The sequence below is a fragment of the Ptychodera flava genome, chromosome 2 (assembly GCF_041260155.1).
Source record: "Ptychodera flava strain L36383 chromosome 2, AS_Pfla_20210202, whole genome shotgun sequence".
Lineage (NCBI taxonomy): Eukaryota > Metazoa > Hemichordata > Enteropneusta > Ptychoderidae > Ptychodera > Ptychodera flava.
In genome coordinates, this window is record NC_091929.1 from 7,737,202 (window position 1) to 7,750,424 (window position 13,223).

Consider the following 13,223-nt stretch of genomic DNA (forward strand, 5'->3'; position numbering starts at 1 on the left):
TGGATAGCACAGTCGAATCAGTTATAGGTTATTCAGCTTAGAGTTTTTGTGTTTTGATTATTTCCAATTCAGTGATCATGTAAAATTAATTTTGAAACGACCGAATCACGATGAACGATTATGAAAATGTCACGGTGTTTGCTTTGTATATGCAAAATATTGGGAAAAAACTTCCAGCTATTGTCACCTTTAAGACAATCATGTATCAATATTTTCAGATTTTTCGAAAGAGAAATACCCGATTTTGATATCAAATATATTTGATATTCAGTGAGAGTAACGTGACGTGTTTGTGTAGCAATTCGAGCCGCCCAGGCCCCTGCGGACTACCATATGCGGACCACTCTGAGGGCGCTCTTCCATGGGTGTGCCGTAAGTACCAAGCCAGAGGTCGAGGATTTCACGATTCAAGTGTGACACAGTTGCTGCGATAAGATATTGTACCTCGTCAATTTATTGGCGTTCGTATACTACTCTGGCTTGAATTGGTGGCTTGCAGTCCACACTGGGTTATTCACGTAATCGCAGGTCGGCGGTAGGCTGTTACAATACCAAACGATTTAACGCCGTGGCTAATCTTGGGAAACTGGGGTTGAGGCGGACTCGCTCATTCACTCATCGAATATAACTAATACGATGTAGATGTATGGACAGCATTAACCTCTTCACACGATAGGGAAATGAGTCGCCGACTGTATTAGGCGTTGAAGTGGTAAGTAATTTGAATGAATGCGCATACAAGATAGAATTTTTACTTAAATACAAATCATAGACCCAGTACCTAACATTCTTTTCGCAACATGTCTCGTGTCGGACCGAAGCGGTTCATAAATAGCGCTGATCTTTGCTGCTTGTCCATGAAAAAGTGGTGTTTGGTGCCAGTGGCATAACTTAACTTGTAAACGTGAACCGTGAATCTGGTACACCAGTGGTGGTCTTTGGTTAAACATGGGAATTCTGTTTCGCATTATTCTTGCATTCTGTCAGCGTGTTACCAGACAGTACAGTGTTCGTATCAAATTTGCCCAAGAGGGATATACAGGGTATTTTACCCCGCTAGTAGGGTCGCGGATGCCAAGGCCAGGCATCTTCGCAGTAGACAAAGAAAACTCAAAAACACAGATTTCATTTCTGTCACCTATGAAAGGGGAAACAAACTAACTTTCTTTAATTAGGCCAATAATTTCCAAGTTGTGCGATTTTTAATCACGGCAGTGAAGCTTAAGAAATGTCCTTTAGAACGCAAAGCATTTTATGTACGCATTTAAAAGCCTTCAGTACCCGTTGCTAGGGAGTGATGTCACGGTACTCGCACCATGACACGGTCGATGTGAGAATCGGTGACCACGACACCAAGTTACTTGTGTATGGAAAAGGTGGCAAAATTAAACTTAAATTGTTAATTTGCTCATTTACATAACGCCATCATGCGTTACATTTTCACAAATCGAAACTCATATCCCTTTTTGTCCTCATACGACTTGTAATAGAACATGATTTATATCTTTCTGTGAAATTGGTGTTCTAAAGACGTGTTAAACTGATTCTACGATTATTAACCCACGGTGTGTGATCGATTTTCAATTTTATTGTGTGCTACCAAATAATATGATAGAGAACATATATTATCCAGAATAGAGGAACGGTACAAAGTTGGTGTGGTTCATTTAATCTACAAACCAGCGCGTGTTAATCTTTGTTCTCTGCAAATTGCCCTGGGCAAAGCGGTGTATTTAGTTCGTCGACGTATCTGATCGTATTATCCTGGTAGAATTACGTTTGACATTACTAAATGTACGTAAACTGTGTTGCGCTGTAAGTTGTTTATATCAGCAAATCAGGGGATTGCATATAAATAAGCCATGTTTTTAGTTTCACACTCTTTACGACCACCACAGCTCCAGAGGTTTTGCGTCCTCTACGATTACAGGCAGGCGTGATTTAGTACACACTGTTTGTGTTTCGAGTCTGGCATAACGATAATTGTGATCCCGGGGCTTATGCGTTAAAATATACAGCTTTGTTTGTGACTTCGATAAAGTGGGGGCGAAACGACCACGGGGTCACGGGGTCGACGCATACAGTCAATAAAACTACCGATGATATATAAAGCCGCACGAACAGGTGCATGACCTGTGCTATTGTTCACTTTGTTCTGTACTCCTTTTTGTCAAGTTCTTACTTGTACGTCTGTTGTTGACTACCACTTTAGCAAAAGAATGCTTGTGTGCATGCAAGCACGTAGATATTTGTGCATGTGACCTAGACTGGTCTCTCATTTGAATAATTAAGCTCAAAAGCGCAAACAAAACAAACTGCCGAAATAGCCTTTCTCACGAGCACTGATCTCGGCATGTTCTCAACATATATCGATTGTTCAGTCAAGCAACTTCGCTATTTCCAATTTCAGTCACATCATTTCAATTTGCAGAGAAATCTTACAATTAGTAAAGTCACGCCATAATTACTAACGTGTGGACACACGAAGATAGTTTGCAAGTGCCCGGTCGTTAAAGAGCCCTCCCGCCCAATTCTTTCCAGTCACGATAGCAGGAATTAGGCCACTCTCCTTTATTTTGAAATCCTCTGTCAGTTATAGATGACAACTTATCAGTTATCGGTACGGTTACATGCAAACAAGCCTTTTCTTACTTTCGGGCATATGAGGGCAAATTTGAAATAGTGTATTTTAAATGATTATTTTTCAGAAAATATATTTACCTATAAGTCGGAATGTCTCACTGCACATGTTATTTTTATTCAGATCTATTTGAGCCATTTCGACTTTATTTTAGTATGGTAAAACAATGTTTCCTGTTTGTGATTACTGTAGCTTTTATAAATTATTTCATTCGGTTTTTTTATCGTTTTATTTATTTTTTATTTGCAGTTTTTGTATGTTAGTGGAGGGACACGCTTTCACATAGGTGCTTGTCACGTGTGCGTCCCATCCGGACTTATAGTCAAAGCCTAATAAAATACGTGCAAGTAAAATAACATAACATAACATAAAATAAAATAAAATAAAATAAAATAAAATAAAATAAAATAAAATAAAATAAAATAAAATAAAATAAAAATACTTCAGAAAATATAGTTCATATCACAACACGTGCAAGTTTCAAGAGGAATAATGGGTAAATACTAAATTTAGACACCACACGTATTTGACTCGCGCTATTATTGCAACAAGAAACAAGCTTATTTTCTCACTCTTGAGAGTGTCGATACCCAATCCATATTAGCCTTTATTACACCCTCTTTAAATATGTCTAAAGGAAAATGATAGTACTCTACCGTAACAAGGCCGAAAATGCAAACTAGGCACTTACTCGTGTTTAGGGCAGTGTAATAATGTCTTGAAAGTTTTAGGATCATATGTACGAACGTCACAGTTCTGAACACAAAACTCATCGTCATTATATTTCAGTTCTGCATTTGAACACTCATGTTGTATAGTTTTCGTTATATGCCACTGGCTACCTTGAAAACTCCCAAAAGTGAAATGAAATAAAAACATAAATTTTTGCCTCATCATTTCGGTTAGATAGCAAGCTTTTTAATTCCGAAAATCCTAAGCATAATCTGGGTGAACCGTAGACTTGGTTCAAGTATGTGTCTTGTCAATGTTTGAGTGGGGTAAATGCGAGGATTTGTGTTCTGTTTCCATGTGATACACGTGAGTGGGGTAAACGCAATGGGTTGAGTGAACGCAATGAGTTACGCGATATAGGGCACAGGCACCATCGTAGTTGATAGCGCTTTTAGCCTGTGATATAGGGAGATTCACCCGGAATTACAGACTCAGTGAACCCGGCAGAAAGTAACTCACTACTGCGCAGACTCAAAGGTAACGCATTCGATAGCTAGGAAATCCTGACTTGGGCTGCCAAATTTCAAATATGTTTGTATGAAAAAAAAAGACACAAGAGAAACTGTTGTAGATGATTTTATCTTTTTTCGAATTCACCGACGTGAATCAGGTCTAGTAAGTTACCCCAAGGCCACGTTGAACAAGCCCCTATTATACAATAGCGAGATAGATATTCCCTGTTAATAACATAGATATGTTTGCAGAGATTTGTCGTCTTTGTTGTCGGATTAGATTATCATGGTTAGCAGATTATTTAATGTAATCCGACCATCAGGCAGTTGTTAATGACGTCATGGCTGAGAAAGGTGATTTCCTTGGGACTTTTTGTGTGATTTCAGCGAATCTTCGTTTCAAAGAACTGGTAAGGGGATCGACTAGAAGAAATTACGGAGGGTAGTCAGAGGGGAAAATCATCGGCTGCAGGTGACAACCGCCATAATTCTTCAAAGTCATGTTGCTTTTGTTATAATATTAATATAGCTAGAATCTACAATATGTCGAATCGTGGGGAAAATTTGTTGGCTGTGCCTGCTTGGATGAATGTCAGATTTTGGAACTCACCCCCTCCCCCAACAACGGCTTGTTACCTTCTTCCATCCCAAGGTCTAGTGGTCAGTTTTCTTTGCGAACAGGACAAAACGACGGGAAATCGTCGTAATTTGCTTTACATTGTTGGGCGCTGAATCCAATATGAAGAAACAAAAGTTTCCATAAAATAAACGGGGTTTCAATTTACTGCAATAGTCCATTTGGATCAATTTCTCAGGGTATCGACACTGTTTATGTATTACTGTGTTTTGGTGCGTTGTAAAATCACTTCTCCTCTGACTCATGTCATAAGAATTTGATTTGGAATTTCGATTTGCGCAGTCTCGGACTCGTAAAGTTGATTTTGGAATAGTTTAGTTCAAAAGTCGCCTTGCTTGCGCATTCCCACTCCCTCCAAGAAGGCTTCCCTTTTTAGCCCTGTCACAGGATGTTGTCGTCACTAACCAATGTCAGAGAAGAGGTAGACCAATGATGTCACTGGACTGAAAACCTGACTTAGTGTCCATACAAGCACACCAACATGATGAAGTATTAAGCCGTGCCTTTGCAAATGGGGAACCAACAAAGTGTTCATAAACTTGGCATTCCTCCACGACTGTTGTTGTTGTCCTCCATTGAAATTTCGAACTTGTAGGAGACACGTGCAAAGAAACTTAGCATAAGTTCTCCTTTCCTTGCGATGTACTGTGTTAATTCAAACGCTGTCAACAGCGAATAATTACGATCAGCAAATTATATAACGTTAATATTGGCAAATCAATTTCCGGACAGGGTATTTTGTTTATTTTTAATCACTTATTTAAATGATGAATACATTGTGATGTTTACGAGCAACCATTCTTTCCTTTAACGATCATTTTACAGCCATTTACGGCCATTGCTATTAATACATTCAAGTTTATTGCGGCAATTATGCACACTGGATGTACTTGATCGTCATTTGCGTCGCATAAGACACGTCGAACAAAATGCTGGAACGCATACCTTAAACTTCTTGAACATATTGTATTGACACGATGAAATCATGTACCATGATATGCATTTTTCGTGACAAATCAAGAACCTAATACAAAGAGTGAATCTCCCAGCTGTACATATCCAAACAGACTTAAATTTAGTAGAATAAATCTGCCTTTCAGTGCAGACTTTGGCCACATTATATATTGAAGTTTTACACAACACCTTGTACCGGGCCGACCGTTCATCTGACCGATAACATTTTTATTCTAAGTTGAATTCATACAACGGCATACCGTTACAGCGGCGAAAACAAAGCTCTAAAGCCATTTATTCATTAATAAATCGCTGGGTATCACCCGTAATAAGCTGTACGACTTCCATTCTTTGCACAATTTTAAGGAGTAAAGAGATCCCAAACAATAGCTCGTAGGTCACTCGTGTTAATGTTGTAACTTCTTTTAACTTCAATTAAGGGTTGGAAAGGCTAGAGCGTCAGTTATAAATTTCAACAAAACTATTAAAATATAAAAGTAGTCAACATTCTCTGTGGAATAAAAAAAACTAGACATTTGGGCACAAAGGCATTGCAGAGTTATAGCCTGTTAAAACTTCTGAAAAACTGACCAAATAAGAAGAAGTTGGGGAGTCCTTAGTGTATTACTATGGTAGAGGTCCCCTAGCTGTTAATAAAATGTTTGAAAAGGGAAAGTCATTATTTGCTGTTTTTCAGGAAAGTTTGACAAGGTGGTGCTGGCATTCAGAGTGAGTGACTGCTATTGTAAATGCATTTTTAGATTCTTTGAGTGTCAAAGAGGTGTCAAAAGTGAGATTAACAAAAAAAAAACTGCTCTATGACTTCAAAAGAGGGGTGCAAATATGGCTTGTTTTCAACATTTTTGACAGAACAACAGTTTTCCTACATAATTGTATACCAATTTAATCCACCTTTGAAATGAGATATGGACATGGAATTTTTACAGCCTATTAACAAGGTTACAGATAAGATTTGTACTGGCACAATTTTCCTGTATTTGAAGTACTTTTGAAAAATCACATTTTGAAATTTGAAAGAATTTTAATAATTTTTTGATATATAAACCCATGTAAAATCATAAAAACAAATTTTATTTACAAATCCTGCCGTACAAATCTCAAATAAATAGTGTCAACATATTTATAACTAATTTGGTAATATTAATACTATCCAATTCTTATTAAATTCAAATATGTAAAAAAAATATGAAAAATTAAATTTTAATATTTACTGGTGTCATATTTCAAATCATGGCTGCAAATATACAATTTTTATATTCTTTGGAGAAAATATTAACTAAGAGTTATCCTGAAAATTTGAACTAAATATCTTGATTCTAACACTTGAAACTTGACATTAACTCTGAGAAAAGAATTGGTGCAAAATAGCCTTTCCAACCACCTTAAGTCATAGTCTGCCTTGACAGTTGACGTTGACATGTAACAACAAAACTATGTGACTTGTGTGATTACCAGGCGATATTTGAAGATGGCCGCCAACATACAGGTATTTTTGTAAAGTAGTTTTCAATGTTGACTTCAGGCTACACTGCGTTCACTGTCTTCCAAAAAGGGTATCCGATGATATTCCGTGACGCGCATTGTCCAATACGGCATGTGTGGGGCCTAATTCGCCGATTTCGTGACAAACAGCGGAGACAGGGTATTGGAGACGCTGTTTGTATTCCGCACGAAGTGAAAATATTTGGACTGTGGCATAACGAGAAGGAGAGAGAAAACAGTTTGATCGGAGCCAATAGACTTGGTTTATTGTCAGGCGACTAATTGTGGTAACAGCACACGTTTACTGGATGCTTCTTGTTATTGATTGGTAATAGCCCTTGAAACCATTGTTCCTGAAACATGTATTAGTAGGGATTCATTTATTTGCAAATGTCGCGCACAGAAATGGTAGTACTTTGGTGTACACAGTCATTTCTATAGTCCGCCGCTCCTGTTTCAATAGGGAGATCGATTTGCGTAACATCGGCCCGACAAAAGCGAGCAACCTTTGCAGGGGGGCTGTGGCTGCCCCGTTGCCCGAAGCACCTAACAACGGCCAAGATCGACCCTTTACGCGGCAAGTTAGCTTGGCGGTCGCACAACTGAACTGCGAAGCCCAGGCTAGAGTACGGACATATACGTTGGTCAACAGGTCAATGTGCAATATGTTACACGCTGCCGGTTTGCCACACATGACCACTTCTGGATCAAGATTGGTGGGAATTTAGCTCAGGAACGCCGCCGGTTGTGTTGTCCGCCAATATGAATGCTTCAAGTTTTCAGGTAGGCGCCGAGTCTTGTATGACGTTTCAGGGTTCTAGTTATATAAGATGGGTTACCAAAAAACGAGGAAATACGGCTCGTTTTTCATTACCCATCGTGGTAGGTCGCACTGCCAACGCAAAAAACAAGCATGACATCTCACCTGACGTGTAACTGTTACAATTTTGAGTTCAACTAATAATTGAATGACAGGCCCTGCAGCTTACGGGACTAGGCGACGTTTTTCGACTTCTCGGTGATTTCGCGAATAAACAAAGTGAAACATGAGTCTAATGGGTTAATTCTAACATGACATCGTCCATATGCCCTACAAACATTCACAAACCACAGACGTATTTGACAAATGTCGCCGTCTGCATTATATTTGACACCTGTGCTTCTGATGATATAGGTTGTCGCCTTGAGTTGGATAATGGCATTTGTATTGTTGGCTTGGATCAACACGCTCGTTGGTTGCTAATACCAACTATCCGTTCACCACTGTTCAAGGAGGTGAGGGTATTCTCGTAGTTAATCATAAAAACATTAGAACTTTCACAGAATGTGTGCCGAGCCACAGCTGTGAGTTAATCCTGCGATGGCTGCAGACGTATAGTATGATTAGGGTGACGTCGATGTTATTTTGAAATTTTAATTTCAAACTTTAATAATTCAGAGGAGGGCAGAGAAAGCCGATAATTGTGGGTGACTTATTTCAGTAACCGACTAGAATACGTACTGTGAACCCGATAAATCGACTATCCAGAACTTGATATTAATTGTGAGTGAGAATTATGACCTCCCGTAGCGATATGTTATCATCATTTTTGACGTTTGTGTTTGGTTTGCTTTCTAACGATTCGTGTCACGTTGCTTTGCGTTTTTTATCGATCTGTTTCGTCAGTTCGATCAAACAAAGAATTAGAAACAGTCAAGGGTTTATAAATGGACACAGGCGATCCTGTGGAATCGATACATCTAGAACTAAATATGTCACCTCCCCAGTCGGCGTAACAGTCCTATATAGCAATGTCTGAAAGAAATTTGGTGTTGAATATTTGATATCTGCTGAACAAACCGTTGTTTTTCTTCATCTCTCGTTCCTGTGCACGGTATATGATAAACCAAACTGCCCTTGAAGTGTACGAACGAACTGTTTCAATCGATGAACCTCTACCGTATAGCAGTTCGATATTGACGTGCGCACAAGTATGTGTTTCTAGCCCTTTGTTCATTTCAACTCTGAACTCGCCTTCTAGTATTTATTACTAGTTGTGTAAACATTGTAGCGCTATTTTTCATCGGCAGTTACGACAGCCTAGCAAACATGTAGTCAGACACCTTTGGTGAGGTCTGCTACTTGCCAAGTGATCAATAATACATTTCGCTCTACAGTTATCCATTTCATGTACTCTGCAGAAATCATTGACGTCATCGTCACAACAACCAGGTTTTCGTTCCCACGTCCTGATGCACGCGATCCAAATTTGTTATAATCATGTCAGACTTTATACCAAGCTGTTTGAAAATATTCGTAAAGGACTTGTATTTACGAACTGAAGTTCCTCACGTCAAATGGCAATCTCTCTTCTGTTTGGATGCATACATCGTTATTAAAACCAACATCTGGAACTGATTTGAGCCAGCGGCGTGTCTGTATGAAGAGAAAAAATCTAGCATTATGACCTAACGTTAACCTTATAATTACCGTTGTACTTAAAGATCCATTAGCTGTAACTTTGGTCATTTTTTATTTTGTTTGTTTCTGTGTATCATCTGCAGTTTCTGGTTTGAATCCCTGAATCATGGAGAAATTCCTAATATTTAGCTCATAAATATACCCTATATGAGTGTAATCTGCATTGTTATTGTTTAAATTTTGTATTCAGGTCGGACTAGAATACATTTATCAACAATAACAATGGTCATTTCACATATGCAGGCTGTGTTGGCAAGCAGGACAACGGGCATTGGTCATGATGGATCGGATATAGTAAAATTCTGTAGTTGATACATTGAAACAGAGTAGTGAAAAATTAGTCAACAGTTACAGCTAATGTCCCTTTAACCACTATGCTTCATCAATTTAAAACCTTTGAACTTTACTAATACAGAGAAATCCTGATTTCGCGAGTAGACTTTAGGGCTTTTCTTTAGAAAGTTTCACTTATTATTCATTAATGTGATGAAAATAGCAAGGAGAATTACTTAAAGCAGCTGACCACTTTATTATAAATGATGGGAGAGAGAGAGAGAGAGAGAGAGAGAGGGGGGGAAGAGACAGAGAGAGAGAGAGAGAGAGAGAGAGAGAGAGAGAGAGAGAGCAGAGAGAGAGGAGAGAGAGAGAGAGTGAGAGAGAGAGAGAGAGAGCTGTTGTGTGAACCTTGATGTAATGGAACAGTTAAACTTGATAGCCATATTTTTGTTACACATGATTATGGCTGCTGCGACGACGTGAATTGTAGCGAAATGATTTTAAATTCATGCAAATTGACGGAATTGCCAGTTAGCAGCGTTTGGGACTCCCACACGGCGAAGAAACGGGTATACTTGAAAGGGTCATTACCCTCAGGTCTGCCTTTACAATACATTTACTCTGTTAGCTACATACACTATTTATATAACCTGGCCTTGGAGTAGACAGAGCAGACAATTGTCCAAACTCATAACTGAGCTTTGGCAAACAATTTCGCTTTAGAGAGTGCACCACCACTGTAGTGTGTTTACCAAGTTGAAATGCATCCTTAACGATGAGCAAACATTTTTTGTGTATCGATGACTCTCTACATGCGTGTATTGGGCCATAATGACGTAATGATCGTCAATAGGCCATCGGCACACGTGACGAACAGGAAATTGGTTATGGCCTTCTCGTTGACATCGCTGTTTTTAACGTTAATACACTTGGAAATGAATAAGGCGAAACAACAATTTGAGAGCATTCTTTTTAAAGTGTGTCATCTCTGCTGTCGGCATTAACAAATACTATTATTCGAGATGCACTACCAATATCCCGGATGTCAATAAAACTATGATGATAATCCACAACCCACGCAGCAATTGTAGAATCAATGTCATTGCTGAAAATCAACGTCAAGTATCAAGTCTTCGAATAACTTCAAAATTAAATACCAATTCGGTAATTTGAAATAGTTAAGAAAGTGCCCCACCCCCTTCTTGTAATTGAAGAGAATACGGTTTTTGAGGGCATAATGTTTCAATCTGATATTTTCAAACTCTTCGATGGACTATAAACATTAAGTTCTTATTGCGATAAAAAGTTGTTTTCCGTACTGATTAAATTAATTTTCATTTGAATGTTGCTGACTTTAGCTGTATGCCACGTTCCACAACACAGATTACTGATAACAACACGGTGGTACATTTTACACGGGACATGCTTCGTTCTATTTTTTTCAATAGATGTGGATTATTTCAGTTACACTGGTAACAAATCTGTCGTTTTGGAAAAATGATATGCGTTGATTCTAGTGTCTGGGCGTAGCTTTCCAGTGATATGAAATGTTTTCTGAAAATCAACACTGAACTGAAGTAATATGAAGAAAGCATTACATGAATGCCACGTAAACAACACTGGACTGAGGATACGCGCTGTTTTACGACTCTGACGAAACAATCTTACTGAGCCGAGTAACACATTGGTAGTTATTGCAGACCTCCACCTAGAACGTTACGCGCCCTATAGCATTCAATGGTAACTTGTTGCTGACGTAGCGGGCCGCATAGTCATCACTGGACTGGAAGTGACCCGGAACTATTTTACTCTTGACAACTTGGGGTTTAAAAATAATAAAATTACATGTTTGACATAAAATTGCGGTTTTTAGAAAATTCATGCGGTAACATCGATAAACCGTATAACAATGCTTTAATATATATCATGGCGCCGTTCGACAATGAAAATTGTCCTAGTTTTAATGGATTTTCGTTTATCATGGAAGTAAAGCGTGAATGTCGAGTGAAAATTTGTAAGAGAGGCACGTAATAAAAACATTATACCCTCGAAGCGAGAGTCTATTTGCCCTCTTGTCGGGCAAATAGCCACCTGCCCCTGTGCTTATAGAGTCCCTTCTTTAGACTGTAATGCATAATATTCGTGGTAGATGATATAAATTGTGTGTGTCATTTTCTTTCTTCTCGTGTGTCCGTGATGGTGCAAATTATGATTCATCTACCACTCTGTCAACATTTTCCAACAGATAGGCAACTGGTCGCTACAAACTTGACAATAAAGAGATCTAGTAAACAACAACTGAAAGTCATCTCACTGCTATATCTTCTGTTTACTTCCAGGTGTACAACCCGGCCGAGGAATGGGTCAGGAAAGGCCGTCGAAAGATGATCATAACAAGTAGTAGATTTACACCTCGAACGAGGCTCAAACGAGATCTCAGTCCTCGGCGATTGGCCGGATCGGCCAGATCTCGGACCGGTGAAAAGTCTCTCCACGAACGAGTTCAGTTGCTCATGCTCGAGAAAACACTCCCGAAGGAACTGAGAACGCCTCCACCGGGTGGTTCGAAGAAAACGACGGATAAATTTCACCTGCCTCAGGTATTCCTCACCGAGGACAAAGATGCCGCGAGTCCTCGTCCACGACCAGCAACCACAATCCCACAAATACGAATTAGGCCAGAGCACGAACCCGATGACAACGAACTCCAGGTGAGGGCGATAGACTTAGTTGCCATGGCGAACGATGAACACCGGAGCTCGACGTCCATGACCAGACACCGACTTGTTGAGAGCATGTCAGAAATCGACCGGGTCACTCCCGTTGCGAAACGGCGCCCCCACACGGTGGCAGTGACCGAGAGAATAATGGAGAACAAACTTCTTAATTTAAAGTACAAACAATATCCATGCATACGTGCAGAAAGTATTTTAAACGAGGAACTAACAGAGAACATAAACGACCTCTCTAGGGAATGCTGTGACGTATTTGGACCAAATATGTGCCAAGAATGTAAGAAAATTTACCATAGGAATGAGAACACCCTGCAAAATGAATCTTTTTTCCCGAGCATTACCATCTCGACCACGTCGATCTCAACTATGACACTAGCTCGTCGGCATCTTCCGAACTACTCGCCCTGGGAAATCCAAAGAATGATCGCTGACGGGGATATCGGTGAATTGGCGATAAAGAGAGACAAGTTTGCCGATAAAGCGAAAGAATTTCATAATGGGATGCAAACCGGAGATGAACTCTTCAAACTAACGAGGCGAATAAGTGCCTTCAATGTCCCCGATAAGCAATCATTCTTCAGTTCAATCAATGACCTTAGAGCTCAAATGGAGGCTAGAAGACTTGGGGGTCGGAGGGGGAGGCGAAAAGCGGTCATTCGCATGACAGACGATGACGAAACACCAGGACACATACCCCAGGAAATTGATATTGAACCTGAGTACGACAAGGAAAAATATGACGAAAGACTTGGGCCGCCACTGATGACGTGTGAGGAAATGGTGTACCAACACAACCAGCCTCGATTCTATGCAGGAACGAAATTTGAATACG

The 13,223-nt window shown here is 39.6% G+C and overlaps 1 protein-coding gene across 2 annotated transcripts in view; it reads left to right on the forward strand.

The window, feature by feature from the left end:
• Positions 1-367: 367 nt before the first annotated feature.
• LOC139152568 (uncharacterized) overlaps positions 368-13,223 on the forward strand; it is a 14,237-nt gene continuing 1,381 nt past the window's right edge. The window contains exons 1-2 of one of the 2 annotated variants that reach the window (XM_070725801.1): positions 368-712; positions 11,996-13,223. The exon at positions 11,996-13,223 is cut by the window's right edge and continues 1,074 nt beyond it. In XM_070725801.1, the coding sequence (XP_070581902.1) occupies positions 12,041-13,223 (1,183 nt within the window). In that variant the 5' untranslated portion in view covers positions 368-712; positions 11,996-12,040. Of the gene's footprint in view, positions 713-7,487; positions 7,703-11,995 lie in introns of those variants that run through there. The other variant, XM_070725791.1, reaches the window with a different exon arrangement.